The sequence below is a fragment of the Maniola hyperantus genome, chromosome 4 (assembly GCF_902806685.2).
Source record: "Maniola hyperantus chromosome 4, iAphHyp1.2, whole genome shotgun sequence".
Taxonomy (NCBI): domain Eukaryota; kingdom Metazoa; phylum Arthropoda; class Insecta; order Lepidoptera; family Nymphalidae; genus Maniola; species Maniola hyperantus.
Genome location: NC_048539.1, coordinates 12,095,778 through 12,114,907, shown reverse-complemented (window position 1 = coordinate 12,114,907; position 19,130 = coordinate 12,095,778). Strand labels below are relative to the sequence as shown.

The following is a 19,130-nucleotide window of genomic DNA, read 5'->3' as shown; positions in this document are numbered from 1 at the left end:
TGGGGGCCAGGCGTCGGAAATGCTCCTCGAATTTCCAACGACTGTCGAGAACGAGTCCTAGGTACTTCATCGTCGACTCGACAGCGATGGAAACCCCGCCCACTACCAGATGTTCGCCCGCCGGAGGTGCTCTCCTTGGCCCATGAAAGCACAGGGCTTCAGACTTATTGAGGGCTACTTGAAGTCCCAGCCGCCGGATACGCGCTACGACTTGGGCCACTCCAGCCGTCGCTAAGACGCGCGCTTCTCTGAAATTGCTACCTCGAGCTGTCACAAGAGTGTCATCCGCGTAGCACGTCAGATCAACACCCCGCACGTTAGCCCCCCGCAGTACCCAATCATAACCGATGTTCCACAGGAGAGGTCCAAGAACTGAACCCTGTGGAACACCGCACTGGACTTCTCGCCTTACCCATTCCCCATCATGCGCCGGGTAGACAATGGCTCGGCCTGACAGGTAGGCCTCCACGATTCGCCTGAGATATGCCGGCATCGCATGGTATCTCAGCGCCTCCCTGATACTGCTCCAAGGCAAGGTGTTAAAAGCATTAGCGATGTCAAGAGACACCGCCAAGACTACCTCACCCTGAGAAACAGCATCATCTGTCAGCTGCCCATGGGACCTGTCCCAAGTCCAAAGTATACCTATAGCTATTAAGTGCTTTTGACCGTATCACATTTATAACAGTAAATTGAGAATTTGAATTTGCCGAATTGAGAACCACCTCCTTTTTGCAAGTCGGTTGAAAAATGTCTCCTCACGCGCCATTTTAACTCTCTTTTAATCAATTATTTCTTTTAAATGTCTACTTGAGTCAACATAACCTCACATCACCTTGTTTGTCAAGGTCTCACGTACAAAATACATCTTGACAAACGAAAAAAGTGGCCACGGTAATAAGTACAAAATTTATCATTTTGTCACGTTCTATCAAGAGCTTAAATGCGTTTAGATATCTCACTCCAACAGTAAGCGTCACAATAAGTCAAGGAAATTGTATGTATCTACTACTACGTAGGTGTATTCCAATGTCCTAATCATTGATGTTAGAATCCCCCTCTACTTTATTATTCTAGGGTCCTAATTATATACATCCTACTCTATGGTCCTAATGACGATGCAATAAGTATAAAGTAGGGCTACTTCTACAGAATATGACACAATGATTCTTTTTTGTCTTATCACCGTGGCCACCTTTTTTGTTTGTCAATATGTATTGTGTAGGTAGGTACGTGAGATCTTGACAAACAAATTTGACTCAAGTATTTTAAAGAAATAGGTACCTAATTATTGAAAACAATTTATTTTTGAATGAAATTTGACACAAAAAGTTACAATGGCGCGAGCCGAGAGCCGAGAGAGCATTTTGGCATTTTACGCATTGATTTATTAACGAAAATCAATGATTTTACGTATCTACAGTGCGACAAGGCTATCTTAGCGCGTGGCGAAAATCGGAACTAACGTTGCCGTCAAGTGTCCCCTTTGTTCTTCTTTAAATATTCCAAGCATTTGAAGATTTGTTCATAGAGATCATTTGTTCTCCAACAGCGCCCCCTGTCAATGTCATTCAAGTGCCAAGAGAGCCATGTCGTACCTAGTTAACTTAACTATAATCTCTAATTAACTAGCATGAAGTATTATTAATCTTTTGTTTTGATTTTTGAGGCATTGATTGATGATTTTGGCTTTTTATAAGTTGTTGTTCTTGTTTTTAAATAAATTAACATGAAATTAACCCATTAAAAAAATCACGTATGACACTTTCGGCTTCGCACTCGTTCACCATAGACCATATCCCTATTAATCTGTGCCATAGACAACGCAAACTCATATACGACGGACAACAAATTGAAATTCTCCCTCATCCCGAGGCAGATTTCGTCCCGTCAAGCGTGGCTAATCAAGGCACTAAAAGGTGAGGTTTCTTTACACTAAATTGTTTAATATTTCGTCAAATTTTCGTATTTTTAACCATAATACTCGTAAATATAATTGCCCGTGACTTCAATAGTGCGATGATCTAATCGAAATTCGTAATCTATGCACGAAAATAGATGAATGTGCCAAACAATTTGGATGCACTGATGATCGGAAGCGTTGTATTTTTTGTTAAATTTATACAAGTAGGTAGTCGTTTTATTTATTAGTTAAAGTTTTAATTTAAGGAAAATGAGCAGCTCGGAGGAGGTATCATGGATTTCATGGTTCTGTGGTCTTCGAGGAAACGAATTCTATTGTGAGGTGAGTTCGCCAGCGGCCACTGCCCACGAAACTTAAAAAGTTGAGTTATATTCATGTTTTATTGTTGATGATCTGTGATATTAAGTTATGTTTTAAATATTTCAGGTTGACGAAGATTATATAAATGATAAATTCAACTTGACTGGACTCAATGAACAAGTGCCTCACTATAGACAGGCTTTGGATATGATACTCGATTTAGAACCTGGTAAGTACCAACTTTATATATATATGACCCAAATTAGGTTATGTCAATCACAGCGAAATCAGTGCAATGCATGCAGGCTACAATGCATTGTTGCAACAAAGAAAACACAAATTCAGCCAATCACAACAATTATTGAGATTGTAATAATGATTGATGTAGGTTTTTCTGATCTACATCAGTGTAATCAGGAAGAGCTCTTTCCCCTCTTACTGTTTGCACAGTTAAAAAGTGTATTATATTTATTTCTATTTGATTAATCACTAATTTTAATATTTGCTCAGCTTGGGGCCATTGAGTTACATATTTTTTGTGAATTATCCATCCATACTGATATTGAGATTCATTCAGTTGTGGGCATCATCTAGTAAGCAATAATTTATTATATGCATTTATTTAGAAGTTATGAGGCTTTGACAGACAGATTGACTAATGCAAATACACCCAAGTAGACATAGAAACATCACTTTGTTCAATCAACTATTGTAGTTATTATTAGATTTCTAATGTAGCTAATTCTATTGTACATAACCTTTAAACTAAAATAAGTCTAAGGCCCAACTTTTCTATGGTCAAATAATTTTATCTGAGGAGTAAATTTGACATTTTGACAGATTTCCTATAGAAAAACCAGCCAAGTGCGAGTCAAGCTCGCGCAATGAGGGTTCCGTACTACAGTCGTATTTTTTTGACATTTTGCACGATAATTCAAAAACTATGATGCATAAAAATAAATAAAAATCTGTTTTGGAATGTACAGGTGAAGACCTTTTATATGATACCCCACTTGATATAGTCACTCACTTCGAAAGTTGAAAATACTAATTATTAGTTCATGACCACAATTTAATTTTTTTTTGTGTGATCTAACCCTAAATTCACGGTTTTCAGATTTTTCCCCAAATGTCAGCTATGAGATCTACCTACCTGCCAAATTTCATGATTCTAGGTCAACGGGAAGTACCCTGTAGGTTTCTTGACAGACAGACAGACAACAAAGTGATCCTATAAGGGTTCCGTTTTTCCTTTTGAGGTACGGAACCCTAAAAACTGTCAAAACCTCTTTATTCCCCGGAGAAAAGTTGTTTGACGATTGAAAAATCGGCCTTTAATCAAAATATATTGTTGCTATAATACTCTCTGCAGAAAAGGATATCTAAACAAAATTGACAGATCTAAATCTAATGGTATCGATGTCAATCAAGTGTAGTTTTGAGATTGTGTACAACAGAATTAGCCTCATTATACTTCCAAGTTTTTGGAATTAAATTCTTTAACTATAGGTGTTCTTTTTAGATGATGACCTGGATGATAATCCGAACCAATCTGACTTAGTGGAGCAGGCTTCAGAAATCCTCTATGGATTGATACATGCACGGTACATTCTTACAAATAGGTAAGATATTTCATTCATTCATCTCAACCCATCACCAGCCTAATACTGAGCATGGGTCTTAGATTGAGAAAGGTTTAATGCACCATGCTCTCCAAGTCTGGATTGGCAAACTTCACACACCTTTGTACTATGGAGAACTCTCAGGCATGCAGGTTTCCTCACGATATAATGTAGATAACGGGTATATCTACGATTAATTTGTTGATTGGACGGGACTAACGATGTTTTCCTTCACCATTAAAGCAAGTGACGTTTAATCAAATTCAGTTAAAAATTTAGTTGCTTATCTTCACTTCTTTATTTGAATGGCACAGAGCACCAATATTTTGTCTATGTTGCTATAAGGAAGGCACAAGCAAGAGAATTGTCTGATGAATTGCATCATTTGTGAACAGTCTGAGTTAATGGTTAAGACCCCCACCAACTAAACTACCTAAATAAATAGAAATAACCAATATTTTTCTTAAATTAATATAATTTTTTTTTTTAATTATTATATATTTTAACAAAAAACTTATAAGTACTACATAAAATTCTGCTTATTTTGTGTGGTAACAAAAAGGTGTGAAATGTGGATTTATTAGTTAAGTTGATCATTAACAAAATAAAATCTAAATTTAAATACACAAGTATTTTTCCTAGAAATAAATTAAATTACAATGTGTACTATACAAGGAAAAAAAGTATAGCAATTATGATTTTGGTGCTATTTTTGTTTCAGAGGAATTGGTCAGATGTTAGAAAAATTTCAAGCTGGAGACTTTGGCCACTGTCCACGAGTGTACTGTGAATGTCAATCCATGCTTCCTATTGGTATGATTTTACTCTTGTATATAACATCATGGGAAAATCTGCATGTCTGACAGTTCTCTATAAGCTTTTCATTGGTGTGTGAAGGCAATCCACACTTGGCCAGGCCACATTCTGAGAGCAGACACTTGTTCAGTAGTGAGCCAGCGATTGGATGATGATGACGTTTCACAATTTAGCATTTAATTAATAGTTGAAAATTACTGCCAAAAAATTATTACAGTACGCGGCAGAAAACGTTTGGAAAGAGATAGCAGTTTTGTAGAGCATTGTCTCTGTCGTTGAGACCGACAAAACGTCACTTTAGGTATGAGTAACAGAAACAACGTTCTGCAAAGCCGAAAGCTCATTTTAAAGGTCGATGTACATTATTTTCTGCCGCTTACTGTAATTTGTAATTACAGAGTGTAATAATGATGTTATAAATACAGGATGTAACCAGAACACTAGCAAACACTTAGCATTATTGTTATACTACCTAAACACAATCCCATAACCATTTGCTTCATTTTGTAGTACAAAACTCGGGTCAACGCCCCACCTACGACGTGGCAATGACTCCGAGTGACCTACTTATGGATCGTCCGTATCATGAAATTTTACAAAATATAGGAATATTTTTATATATTTCTTCACGTTTTTTTTTTTTGTGGTACCATACCAGTAATCACCAGTACTTTCACCTGTCTTCGTTTTTGCCAGCGTTCTGGTTACACCCTTTATATGCCTATGTCAAAATAGATTATTTTTTGTGATTTTATTAAATAGAGAGTCTTTCAAATTACGCAAAATCCACGTCTTCGGTTCCTCTTCTGCTTTGTTGTTTGGCGTTAACATTTCAAATTATTTATTGATCAAACTAAAAAAAACACATCAAATATTTTTGACGTTTGATAAAGAGTTGCTGATTTGAATAATTGGCAACAGCCAACATCATATTATTATATTATCTGCATTGGAAGTTAACTTTCAATGAACTAATTTCCTCAGGATTGTCAGATGTTCCCGGTGAAGCCATGGTGAAGCTTTACTGCCCGCGCTGCATGGATGTGTACACGCCCAAGTCTTCTCGGCATCACCACACCGATGGGGCTTTCTTTGGCACTGGCTTCCCTCACATGGTGTTCATGGTGCACCCTGAGTACCGAGCCAAGCGTCCCGCCTCACAATTTGTGCCCAGGTATAGTAGTAGTTTGTGTCATGCGTATAAATAAAAGTGCTTTTTATTTATACGCATGACGATTGTACCAACATGGCGCCAATGTTCGATGTGCAACAATAAAACTTGCCGATTACAAGGTAAACTAATGCCTAATGTAAACCACAACAATAAATAGGTCCTACGAAGTTATCTCTTGTGCCAAGTTTGATGAAAATACTTAATTGGAATAAAAATATTCGTTTGTCGCACTGCACACCTACCTACCTACCTACCTGCTTGTTGCCGCAAATAACCTAAAGGCTAAATCTATTGAAGTGTTGAGTTGAATGTTCGACCAATGACGAGTACAAAAAGCACCGAATTCGATCCCGGTCTTCTAATACAGATATTATTTCTACATACCTACATTTAAAATTTAAATCTTAAAAACTAGCTACCTACCTAAATAAAATTACGGGAGCAATACGTACTTATAACGAAGAGAAAGTGCTAAGAAATAAAAATAACCTATTTAGGAAAAAATAATTATCTGAGATATCACTTCACATTAGGCACTATTCCACGAGTAAAATAAAAATAAAAAATAACAATGGAAGGTGTTTCGCGCTTGCTAGAGGATATTAAAGAACAGTTTAACTCGCAAAAAAAGGACTTCCTAGATATGAAAGAACAAATAACAAACGCAATAAGTGATTATATTGATAAGAAATTCTTAGTCATCTTGGAGAAATATAACGAACTAGAAGAAAAAATAAATAAGCAGCAGCAACATATAAATTATTTGGAAAAATATATTAGACGAAAAAACTTAATCTTCTTTGGCATCGAGGAAAAAGAAAATACCTACCAAGATTTAGAAGAAAATATAATAAATATAATTAACAGCAAAATGAATTTAAATTTTGATAAAAACTGCATAGAATACATAGGAAGAATGGGTAAAAATAAAAATAAGTTAAGACCAGTCATAGTGGTTTTGTCTTCGGTGGGGAAAAAAATAGAATTATTGAAAAAGAAAAAGTGTCTTAAAGAAACAAATTATTACATAATGGAGGATTTGCCCAAAGAAGTCTTGGAAAAAAGGAAAGAATTAAGGAAAAAACTTGAAGAAGAAAGAAAACAAGGAAGAAACGCGATTTTGAAATATGACAAAATAGTTTATTTAGAAAACCAAAAAGAATTGCTTCCTAAAAGTTCTGCGTATAAAATAAATATATCCGCCCCTTTGGAGACAAACCATCATAACGTTGTAAAATTCAACAAAAATAACAAAATGTTACGAAAACAGCATAAAATTCAAAAGCAAAAATAACTTTAAACTTAAGATTGCCCCTCTCTGCCTCCCAAGCCGGCTGGTCACCGTGGGAGTGCTAGACTACAACCCTTCTGATGGTGAAAATGGAAAGTCTAGAAGACAAAGAGTAATAAAATATAATATTAAGAAAAATATAACCAACAGGAGGAGGCCTTCGCCTAAAAGGCGAACTGAAAATAGCAGAACATAGTACTTACCATAGTTAAAAATATTTACTTAAATAGGATTACTCAAACTTAATAAATTATTTATACTGGTATTGCCGTTATTTTAAGTTACATTGTAAGTACTTGTACTCTTTAATACATGGAATTAAAAAATATACTTGTCATAATTAGGTCATCTTAAATATAATAAAATAGTTATCTATTTACTTGTATGTGGAACGTTATGCCCATTATAAATTCTATAACCTATATACCTACTTACTTATTATGAAGATAGGAAAGAGAATTGCTTGTGATTAATTTTTATTGTCAGTTATAGACAGTATAGAATAGTAATATTTCATCAAATTGTATTAAAATTTTAATAGGCATAACACTATATAAATAAGAACATTCAGATTAATATATTATGCAATGTGAGATTTACATAGTACCTACATTCTTTTAACATCGTAAAAAAAAAACATAATAATAAATCATATAATAAAAAACAAGATAATTGTTATATATAAATATTGTTATAAATGATAAAAATAATAAAAATTTGAATTGTAAATTAGTATTATATAACTATTATACATAGCAAATAATAATAGATACCATAATAAGTCTCAGCTTACCATAAAAATAAAAATAAATGTTTTTTCAAATTTTTAAAAAATTGTGATTTAGTATCAAAAATTTTAAATATTCAGATGTATTAATAAATTCAAAAATTGTGTTCTATAAAATAAAAACCAGAAAATATTGTAAACCAACTTGCTTACTGTAACTTTAAGAAACTATATTATGTACTTATACCTAAAGCAAAAAGCATGTATCTAATTACACATTTAGAATTGTAATAATATTGTAAATTTGTACCTTTTTCAGTAATAAAAGGCTTATTTATTTATTATTATAGTAGTAGTTTATGAGGTGTGGCTTATTTAAACTTCATTGTTGGAATATTGTAACAGGCAGTGATACATTTTACATGCACCCAGCAGCAGGTCCTACGTAGCTAACTTTTTTAGAAACATTAGTTTTTCTGAATTCCCATGCTTTTGGTACTCTTAAACATTTTACAGATATCGTTTTTAGATTAGGATGACAGATCAGCATTTTTATCAATGCTGAGTTTGTGACTTATACCTGAGATAAACTACTGTAGGATATCTAGTAATAATCTAGCAATAATGCAAACAAGCTGTGATAGCCTAGTGGTTAGGCCGTCCGCCTTCCAATCGGAGGTCGGGGGTTCGATCCCCAGCACGCACCTCTAACTTTTCGAAGTTATGTGCGTTTTAAGTAATTAAATATCACTTGCTTTAACGTTGAAGGAAAACATCGTGAGGAAACCTGCTTGCCTGAGAGTTCTCCATAATGTTCTCAAAGGTGTGTGAAGTCTACCAATCTGCACATGGCCAGCGTGGTAGACTATGGCCAAACCCTTCTCACTCTGAGAGGAGACCCGTGCTCTGTAGTGAGCCGGCGATGGGTTGATCATCATGATGAATGCAAACAATAAAGTTCATTATTTATTTTTGTACCCCAGGTTGTACGGCTTCAAGATCCACCCGCTCGCGTACCAGATCCAACAGCAGGCGGCGGCAAACTTCAAAGCGCCGCTGCGGACTCTCTCGTACAACAACGGTAAACGCTAGACGCCGTTCCGCGCCACCTGCCCTGAGCCTTGCGCCTCGATACAGATTCACTGCGAGACGAGACCATTCCCATCTCGAAACGGCTGAATATGCCCCATACTTACATGCCTGGCCCTATTATGCCTCACGACTGATAGGTACATTAGGCAGGAGATAACTCCGTAACATTCATTTTTATTTGTTAAAATTGGCCGAATTGTTCCATGTCCTTATTATCCGTTGCACGTCTGATAGGTACTTTGCTTTTCTTAGGGAGGCGAATAAATCCCTAAACCTTTTTCTTAACACTTTCCTTTTTTTTGCTAAGACCATGCCAGAACAAGTTCCATGTATGACTGGCTTTACTATCCATTACATGTTAAATACTTTGCTTTTCTTAGGCAGGAGGATAAATCCCAAAACTTTTTTCTTAACACTTCTTTTTATTGCTTCTTAGCAAAAAAGAGAAAGTGTTAAGAAAAATATATGCCATGCCAGAATATATTAACCCGTGCACGACTGATAAGTTCATTTATTTACTTAGGAAGGAGATATACTCCAAGACTGCCAGAGTGTATTCCATACATAACTGGCCCTATTATTATCTATATGACTAATAAGAACATTTCTTTATTTCGGTAGGCGCCGTAACATTAAATTGTTTTGCTAATCTATGCCAGAATATGTTCCATACATATACCTGGTCCTATTATACCTAACACGAATTATAGATTTTTGATTTTCGTAGATGGAGAATAAATCCCTAAAACCTAAACTTTTTTGTTAAAAATTTTATATATTTTTTAGACTATGCCAGAAAATGTCTTACATACCAGGCCCTGTAAAAGGTGACACGGCTGATAGGTACTTTGATTTTCTTTGGTGGGATAATAAATACCTATTTTTATAGACTATGCCAGAACATATCCCATACCTACCTGGACTTGTAAGCCGTTATCACACGACTATTTATATATATTTTTTTTTTAGATATTTTTCATATATTTTTTTGGGAGATCATCAAAATAAAAATCCTTAAAAAGGTAAAGTAAACTGCCATTGAGCCTTGTTCTACATACATACATACATACCTGATCCATTACACGACTGATAGGTACATTACTTTATTGTTAAGCCCCATGTATGCATGGCAAAATTCTGCTGTCCAAATCATAACAACCGTAACTGCTATAGCAGTGCAAATCCAAAAATGAGCATTGGAAATTTACTGGATTACGCCAACGACGGCTCTTTAAAACCGACAGTCAAAGAGGCATAGTTTCAAAGCTATAAATTTTCCCTTGAGCCATTTGTTAAACCGGCAAAAAAAAGATGCCACTAAAAAAAATCTGCCCATACAAAATACTACAGCCTATAAAAGCTATTTGTCGGAAGTGATTTACGGCGTTCCGAACCAGTGGTAAATTAAAACTACCTGACTATTCATAAGCACTTTTAAAAAGTTTACATGAATAAAAAAACATTCTATTCTATTCTATTCTAATCATACTAATAATTAATACTTAAAACCTTGGACCCTTTGGAGAACTGGTGAAAAAAGTGGCTACTAAACAAATAATAAATTAATGTTTTAAGCTTATTTCGTGGTTTAATGACATATTTTATTGTAGATAATGGGTACATACCACGATTAATTTGGCATTTTTTATCTACATTAAAATAAATAAATAATTAATTTCTTGGTGCTTGATCAGTCTACTCTAAGCTTCGTACTGCTAAACCAATCCAATACAATACAGTACTTATTAGAAATGGGTGTTTGAACAAATTGGTACTGTTTGATGTGTTAGATTTACCGAGCTATGAAACCTTGTTAGAAGAAAACATTGCTATTTGCTATGCAACACAATATTTGAGATTTTTTTACCAAATATTGCAACACCTACATAAATACATAGAGCTTCACAATGTCATCAGTTTTGAAGTTGACTTGCTAGACTAGATAATGCATGTGTAATGCTATGGAATAGAACTGTAACAAAGTATGACAAGTTCTTTTCATTTTTGGTGTAAGTTGAAACCCTTGTTTCATTGATCCATAATCAAATATATACTCCAGAAGCTTCTGATTATGATTTATACATCCTCGTGAAATGGATCACAAAACTGAAACTCAAGTGGGGTTTAAAAGAAAAAGACTTGTTGCTCCAAATTGTGTACTGAATTGAAAGAAGAAAGTCAATTACTCTCAAGCTCAAGCTCTCTCATTTTATGGTAATATCAAAAGTGCAGTAAAACTACAAGTAACTACTTAAAAAAATTAACCTAGCCTAAGCAGTCAGGCAGTGTTCATTACGGGTTATTCCACTTATACTCATTAATGGAGATTTCCTATCAGTCGTGAAAGGATATATAGGTACAAAAACTTTTGTTTCACATGTCCCCTTTTTAACTTCGCTTTTTTTAAGTTTGGCTGAATGTGCGTTTTCTATTGGGGATTATTCAATAATAACTAGACAATTTAGAAAAGGTCGGAAAAAAATTACAATACGTGTCACAATAGTTGAAAAAGTTAGTATTCACTTTTTTTTCGTTCGCTGGTTCGGTCAAGAATGAGTTAAGATGGATCTAGCGCTCCTAATAGGTACTTGAAGCAAATACCTACTTATCGATATCCCAGTTCGACTACGATAGCGTTAAGTATAGTACGGTACGCGACAGATCGAGATCGCTATCGGGGTATGAGGCGGGGGGACGCCCTGCACACCCGTACGTCATCCGCGCTATCCCGCACCGGATTAACGTGGGTGCTGTGCGGGGCGTCCCCACCCGGTTTCATCTCGACCTGTCATGTACTAAGTATAAATATTTATTTTATATAGATAGGTATTAGGAGTGCAAGTCTCACTTTTACTTATAACTTCGTGGGTTCCGATTTAGATATTACCCTGCCAGACACCCTTAATTTGTAATATGCCTTGAGTGTCTAAAACAATGCATGGCGCGATTTATATTAATATTCCGAAGAAAATATATAAAAAAATTATACTTCAACGAAAGATTTTTTGCGTCTTTGTTACGTGTTATCTCCCGAAACCACCATGATCTTAACTTCATAATCGCTTAACTTTCAGCTTTTATAAAATAAGGTCTGGCCCTCACAGGCTACAAGGCGGTGCGCGGTAGATGAATTTTATATGTACCTACCCTACATGGAGTGATAAGTAAGGGAAAATCTAATGAATGGTCCCTTAACATCAATAGTCCAAATTTTCACTCTTGAATGACAGCTTGGATGAATCTGTATCAGTTAAAAAGTTTAAGAACAATTTTATCGTGGTGAGAGACAATTTGCACACACAAATGTTTGCTTTAGAGGGTTATTTGACCAACCATCTTTATACTTGTACTCAGAGACAAACCAACCGCAACCTTCTAGCCAGTGTCACAAATTCATACATTATTGAGATTAACTTGTGGTCCGAGAACCTGTAGGCTCTTTTGGGGTGTTTCATAAGAGTGCCTGTCCATTGTAGAGGAGCGGAGATGTCCTCAGTAGACTAGTCAGGTTATTGAGAGGTGTCGTTATAAATTTTCGGCTCATTTCTGTGGAATCTAATTGGTCTGCTGAATACGTCCGCTCCGCTAAATGGACAGATATCTTAAGGTGCGTTTCCGCTGGAGCAGAGACTTGTCTTCGACCAGGTTATTGTTAGATGAGGTGATAATGTTTAATTTTATTACGTCATCTCTCAATAAAATCAGATTGATCGAAAAAACATATCGTCTCCACTCCACTCAGTCTTTATAGGAACGCACCCTAAAAGGTGAAAGAAGAAACCGTGAACCTATGTAGTAAGCGATTCATGAAGATAAAGGTTCGTACGCACCTGAGCGGCGCGGCGCGGCGCTTCAGCGAGCTGCACGTCGCGGCACAGAGCTTCAAAATATCATTTCTATCATTTTGTATGGCGCATATCGCACTAGAGCGGCGCTGCACAGCGCTTCACCGCGCGTTGCCGCGCGGCACGGTTGGAGAGAATATTTTGAAGCGCAGCGAAGCGACGCGCAGTGCAGTGACGCTAGTGCGACATACCCAGCGGCGCGGCGCGGCGCTTCGCGCTCGTACGCGAACGGGTATAAAAGTGACGCGCAAGTGACGCGAGGTGCCGCGTACTGAAGTTGTAGTGCGGTAGGCACCGTCGAGCGGCCTGAGGTGACGCGTTCTGCAGTCGGACTGAAGCGCCGCGCCGCGCCGCTCAGGTGCGTACGAACCTTAAGTCATACGAGGTGAGGCGTGACTCACTCACCGTTGCGCCTCAGGCCGGGTATCGACCAAAGCGGATCTCAGAGGAGATGCGTTTAGTAAGCCTATCTTGCAACAAAAAAAAGACCAATCAGATATTAGGTTGACGTTAAAAAACTATTGCGTCATCTTTTAAAAACCTTATTGAACACATCTCTCCGGTCCGCTTAAGTTAATAACGAGTCTTAAATAGAAGCAAAACGCAGAGATTTGACTTCAAGTCCCGTCTCTTTTCCACGGGAGAGAAAATTGACTCTTAGTTAAATGCCTGTGTTAGAACAGGCCGTTTCGCAATTGGGTGACGTTTTTCTAAGCAGAATGTGTAGCCTTTTCGATGGATTAATTTCGAGGCAGAGGTCTGCTACGGGCGTAAGAGTGAAGTGTGGAGGCGAAGTAATAGAGTGAGAGTTTCCACTGAAGTGAAGCTGAGTGGAGATGTGTTTTTCAACTAATCAGACTGTTATTACGTCATCTAACCATAACCTGATTAGTGTATTGAGCATGTCTCCGCTCCGCTCTAGTTCAGTGGAATCGCGCCCTAAAGCTGTCAAACTATGGCGGAAGGTTTACAAACTTTCGACTTTTATAAAGTACTCAATTTTTTTTTAGAAAATTAACGGCCTCTGGGCTTACGTTGTCCATTGCTAACATGTAGATCACATCGCCACTCGTGGCTAATGCAAATAGATAATATTATAGTTCACTTTCATTTGCTATACCATTCCATAGTGTAGACACTGAGTAATGGTCATTTGTTGTAGCATTTACAAGTAACTTGGCAATGTGTCTGTTAAAGTTTAAGAGAAGTTTGCCCTAGCGCGCTCCCCAGCGCTTTCCATACAAATGTAGTTTGGTTCTCATTTGAATATTAATTAACCAATCGAACTCAACAAAATTTTGTCGAACACACATTTTAGAAACAAATATGTCTCTGTAGCTTGTCAGATTTCCGTAAAAATGTGTAATTTCAATGTTACACGGGGCTTAAACATTTGTGTGTAAATCTTTGAATCCTTGTAACTTTAAAGCTACACATTTTCACAAAAATATGAAAAACCAGACACAGATCTCCTTTTCAAGAACCTGCCTACAAAATTTAATTGAGTTGAATTGTTTAATAATATAATTAATATTAAAATAAGTACCAAACTACGTTTGTTTGGAGAGCGCTATGAAATAAACTTCTCTTAACATAACTAATTATTACATACGGCAGTTGCGATACTTACAGAGCCTTAAAAAGTTAAAAATCCTTATATTTATAAAAGTTGACTTAAATAGGGGTCATGTAAGTTTTTATTTTTATATATCTAACTAGGTATTTAGGTCGGTTTTACATTGATGCGTTATTTCGGTGGTTTTTTGGTTATGTATGGATATATTGGTGTACACCAGTTAAATATAAATAAACAATATGACTACTTTTGGCCTTTTTCTTGCTTATCCTGCATGTTAACCACTCGTCTTTCCTTCCGCTAAGCATTGTTAATATTATAACGGCACAACTCTCTGTTTGAACAGCCTTCCAAAATAATAATAACAATATTATTAATTAAGATATAAATATTTGTGTAGTAGCTAGTAATGATGTTTATCACGGTTACTGTAGTATACTCATTTTAATTTTCTAATATTATTAAAATTTGCCGTATTGCAGTAGGTATTTTGTTTGGTTGTAGAAATAGCATCACAGGAATAAAACTAAATTTCATATCAAAGAGAGAATGGCCAGAATACTTTTTTCTTTTACACAATAAAAAAATATAAGGACTTTTCATTCTCCATGTGAACAGAGAAATTACAAAATCACATTTTGCTTGTGGTGTAATTCCTCGAAGATAAGTCATGTCCGTGACGAATCATTTCCATTTCAGTTCATTATACACGTAGATATGTGAAAAATAATTTGTGTATCATTCAGATAACACTTCTGTAAAGGTAAAATTATTATCAAAAAGAAAAACCAGTAAGAACAAAAAATATTCAGAGTAATTTGTAATGAGCTAACCCTGACACATATAACACGTGACGTGACAGTTGTAAGGGTGCGTTTCCACAGAAGCAGAGCGAGCGGAGACTTGTTCAATTGTCCGATCAGTTTATTGTTCGATGATGTGATTATTTTATCACGTCATCTCTCAATGGTACGATTGATCAAAAACTCACGTCTTCACTCCGCTCCGCTTCAGTGGAAACACACCCTTATACAAAAACTTTATGAATGTATTTACACTGGCCAGTTCGTGTAAAAGCCTCGCCCATAGTAATGGCGTGCTTCTACATTTTCTTGTATTACAAATCGTACACGAGTACGCGCGCTTTCAGTATGACTGGCATTACAGATTTTGGCACGTTTTTGTTTCAGGCTTAAGTTTGATTTTTTCTCACGCTGATCGTCGGCGCCGACACATTAGTATGCATAGTGCGCGACTGGTTGAGCTGGCAATCGGGGAGGGGAAGCCCCGTACACCTGCCCGGGCCTGTGCACAGCTCCCGCGCTAACTCGGTGTGGGCGGGCGTCCCCCCGTCTCATACTCCGATTGCCATCTCAACCTGTCGCGGACTATAGAATGCGTTCTATGAAGCGTCTGAAAAACGCTGACTAGGTAGCTACGCAGTAGTCTCTGGCGCTGACGATCAGTGCGAGAAAAAACCAACCTAAGGTTCCCACCTAAGCGAAGCGTAGAGATGTTTTCAATTGACCAATGAGACTTAATAGATGACGAAAAAATTAAAATTAAAATTTAAAACAACTTTATTGTTAATAAATTTACAGAGAGTAAGAATACAGGATACACTTGAAAAACAAAGGGCGACCTTATCACTATAGTGATCTCTTCCAGGCAACCCAATACTTATGAACTTGAAAAATATGTCATCTTTTAAAAATCTGATTAGTTAACTGAAAACATCTCTCCGCTCCTCTAGGTGAAAAACGGGCTTTAAGATCCTATAAATTTTGGTCTACCTACTTTCAATCGAAAAAGAATGCATCTTATTTTCATTTTAATATCAAACAATGTTTTTTGCAGCAGAGACGAAGGCGACAAGTAACATTCCAAAATGATCGTAAGCCCATTGAAGCGAGCCTCAAGCACAGGGTGTGAAGGACAGTGGTGCTTGAGTTGACAAACAACCTTAACTCACGTATATCGTATTTATTTATTAGTTACTTCCAATGTTTCACTTTCAAGGCGCCAGCTCCAAGCGAACGTATCACAATAGTTATTTCTGCATACCCATAGATGATAAAGTAGTATTCTGGCCTATGTGCTGGGTGTACCTAGTTACCCTATGGGAATAGGGGTCATGGCCCCGGGGCGGCTCAAGACTCTCGCGGCGCTTTTGTTCAGCTTAGGAGTCTCATAATCATTACCTATCTTAAACTTTATTACTTTTTGATATCACTTTTTGACTTGACCTTAAGAAATTTAAAAACAACAACAAAACCTAAAACTCATTTTGTTATCTTTATTTTTCTATACCCAGCTAAATAATAAAACTGGCAGGTCAGCTTTTCTGAATAATTGCGATTATCATTTATCACGTAGACATAGTCAATTTCGTCGTCGTGTTTACGGACCAACCCCTTCATAGCATCCTGCACCTGACCACCGTTATTTGACACCAAGTAGGCATTTATAGTCCGCGACAGGTTGAGATGGCAATCGGGGTATGAGGCGAGGGTACGCCCCACACCTGCACATCACCGGAGGCTCACCCGCACCGGGTTAGCGCAGGGGCTGTGTGGGTGTGCAGTGCGTCCCCACCCCGATCTGTCGCGTACTATCCTATTGTGACGATCGAAATCAGTCATTTCCAGTTTAGCTGACACTCACTAGCTTAGCTCTTTTATCTAGCTTCGGATCTTAGATAAGAGTAGTTGAACAGACTGGACTTATTTCCGGATTGTTCGATCAATCCATACAGAACAGAATAGAGCCAGTGCCGATGCATTCCCTTTACTGTCATTCAAAGCTCTAAGAACTAGGAATCTATCAGCGGAAAGAAGTTTTATGTTACGTTATCCCATACAAATGATAAGAGGCAAAACCTCAGTGGGTGCTAACCATTTTGAGGCATCAACCAATGCAGCATGACTTGTAGGTAATATTTTTGATGTGAATTTGATGATGCAGTAGTAAGTCTTATGCAGTGATGCTCTCTCGTGGAGGTGGCACCTTGGAATCCAATCTAATCTAATTTAACAAGTTATGTTTAAATTTCAATAAAGTTTATTTTTATGTTTTCTTTATAAAATATCTTTTCATTTATTAACATATTTTGATCTTAAACAAATTCACATTCCTTATACAATTAAAGCTCCACTAAATGGTAAAAAAATTGTACATTTCAATAATATTTTTCAAAAACTTAAATGAAGTACAAAATGCAACTATCAACTCCCTGGTTACACTTAGCTAGGTACCAGAAATTGGCAAATCTCTCGTATTAACTCGGCACTATTGAGTTCTTCAAACATACTGTTGTGGATGGCAACATTATTACATTTTATATACTTAAGTGCTGCTATTTTTAAATTTTCTGCATTATATAAATCTGCAACAGCTAAAGTTTCAATGACATTGTCTAAGGTGGTTTGAGAAGCAAGTGCACACTCTGATAACTCTCTCAGACCTTGTAGGTTGTACCGATCAGCCAACATGAGCAGGTTGAAGAAGTTACTGCCCTCTAAATCTTCTATAGTACCAGTGTAAATATACTCTATGATGAATTTTAAGTCTTCCTTGTTCACGTCTACCATCTTCATGTAACTATTTTGACTCTCTGCAGTGTTCTCCTTTAACATTGCCTTGAATACTTCACTGTGTGCACTCAGGAATGTTTTATGAACTTTAAACTTTTCACCATCGGCTGATTCTATCACAAAATCAGCTCCAAATGGATCATGCAAAAGCGCTCGGAGGTCATGATCTCTATCTGCCTCTCTTGTGCCATCACCGCTTGGAAAATCATCAAATGAGACAGGTATATACAACTTCATGCTTTTCATGATTTCTATATCAAGATCCGAGAAACAGTATGTTATTAAATAGTTTTGAGACATCTCTGGTGCTTTTTCAAATTTGTGAGTTTTGAGCGACGAAGTCAGATAAGCCAGACGCTGTTTCCTCTTGAATACTATCTCACTGTTACAACTTATTGAAACATTAAATGTACCTTCGCTTCGACTGCTTACAAAAATGTGCAAAAGAAACAGTTTTCCTACAATTTCAATTTTGTAATAGAACCAATAATGAGGAAGGTCTTCGATGTAAGTTCCGCCGATGTCGTACATGTGCGGCCGATAACATTTTTCGTAAACATTTTCCAAACACAACCATTTCGCATCTTTAGTTTGGCAGGGTTGGTGACCAAATATTACGCCACTATCCTGCAATATAATAAAAATACCTACTTATTATTGGTTGGAAATGAGTCATAGGTATTCTAAATTCTAAAAGTCCTTGGTACCTACACTAAAAAGAGATATTACTTACCGGAATAATGAATTCCTTGTCCATCTTATTATAAAATCAACAATTTAGTTAAAAACGAAGAAGATTTGCTAAAGACGAGAATACCCTGAAATTATTATTGTATTGTTTTCACAGAACTCTATTTATTGTTTTGAAAAAAATTGTTGCAAACTTGACAGTTCAGTGACACTTGACAAGAGACAATCATAGGCTATGTTTACTCTATGGAACCTATACTCTGGCCAAGCCAAACATGCAAAGAGATGCATATATATTACAGTGCGACAAGGCTATGTTGACGTGTGGCGAAAATCAGAACTAACGTCCTCTTTGTTCTAAGCTAGAGCATAATTCCAATAAAAAAATATAAAATAAAAATAAATTCTTTGAGTTGCTTTATATAGTTGTTATTCCTATATCTATGCTCTCTATACCTCTATGGTTTGATGTCACGACGG

General features: G+C 36.6%; 2 protein-coding genes across 3 annotated transcripts; one reads left to right on the top strand and one right to left on the bottom strand.

The window, feature by feature from the left end:
* Nucleotides 1-1,802: 1,802 nt before the first annotated feature.
* On the top strand, nucleotides 1,803-17,452 carry CkIIbeta (casein kinase II subunit beta). 2 transcript variants are annotated; one of them, XM_034968116.2, is made up of 8 exons: nucleotides 1,803-1,919; nucleotides 2,170-2,245; nucleotides 2,351-2,453; nucleotides 3,747-3,846; nucleotides 4,568-4,659; nucleotides 5,647-5,836; nucleotides 8,838-8,935; nucleotides 16,228-17,452. In XM_034968116.2, the coding sequence occupies exons 2-8, from the start codon at nucleotides 2,174-2,176 to the stop codon at nucleotides 16,257-16,259; spliced, it is 687 nt and encodes a 228-aa protein (XP_034824007.1). In that variant the 5' UTR covers nucleotides 1,803-1,919; nucleotides 2,170-2,173; the 3' UTR covers nucleotides 16,260-17,452. The 2 variants fall into 2 exon arrangements, with proteins under 2 accessions (XP_034824007.1, XP_034824006.1); XM_034968115.2 differs by having other exon boundaries at nucleotides 16,225-17,452.
* Nucleotides 16,345-18,847, bottom strand: LOC117981864 (uncharacterized). The gene is made up of 2 exons (XM_034968101.2): nucleotides 18,694-18,847; nucleotides 16,345-18,587 (listed from the first exon to the last, which is right to left on the bottom strand). The coding sequence occupies exons 1-2, from the start codon at nucleotides 18,715-18,717 to the stop codon at nucleotides 17,610-17,612; spliced, it is 1,002 nt and encodes a 333-aa protein (XP_034823992.1). The 5' UTR covers nucleotides 18,718-18,847; the 3' UTR covers nucleotides 16,345-17,609.
* Nucleotides 18,848-19,130: the final 283 nt, after the last annotated feature.

Excerpts from the sequence above, each read along its gene's own strand:
- CkIIbeta (XM_034968115.2), top strand. The coding sequence starts at position 2,174 with ATGAGCAGCTCGGAGGAGGTATCATGGATTTCATGGTTCTGTGGTCTT. Across the intron at positions 2,454-3,746 it reads GATACTCGATTTAGAACCTG|ATGATGACCTGGATGATAAT; the intron begins GTAAGTACCAAC and ends TGTTCTTTTTAG. Across the intron at positions 4,660-5,646 it reads TCAATCCATGCTTCCTATTG|GATTGTCAGATGTTCCCGGT; the intron begins GTATGATTTTAC and ends TAATTTCCTCAG.
- LOC117981864 (XM_034968101.2), bottom strand. The coding sequence starts at position 18,717 with ATGGACAAGGAATTCATTATTCCG. Across the intron at positions 18,588-18,693 it reads ACAAGGAATTCATTATTCCG|GATAGTGGCGTAATATTTGG; the intron begins GTAAGTAATATC and ends ATTATATTGCAG.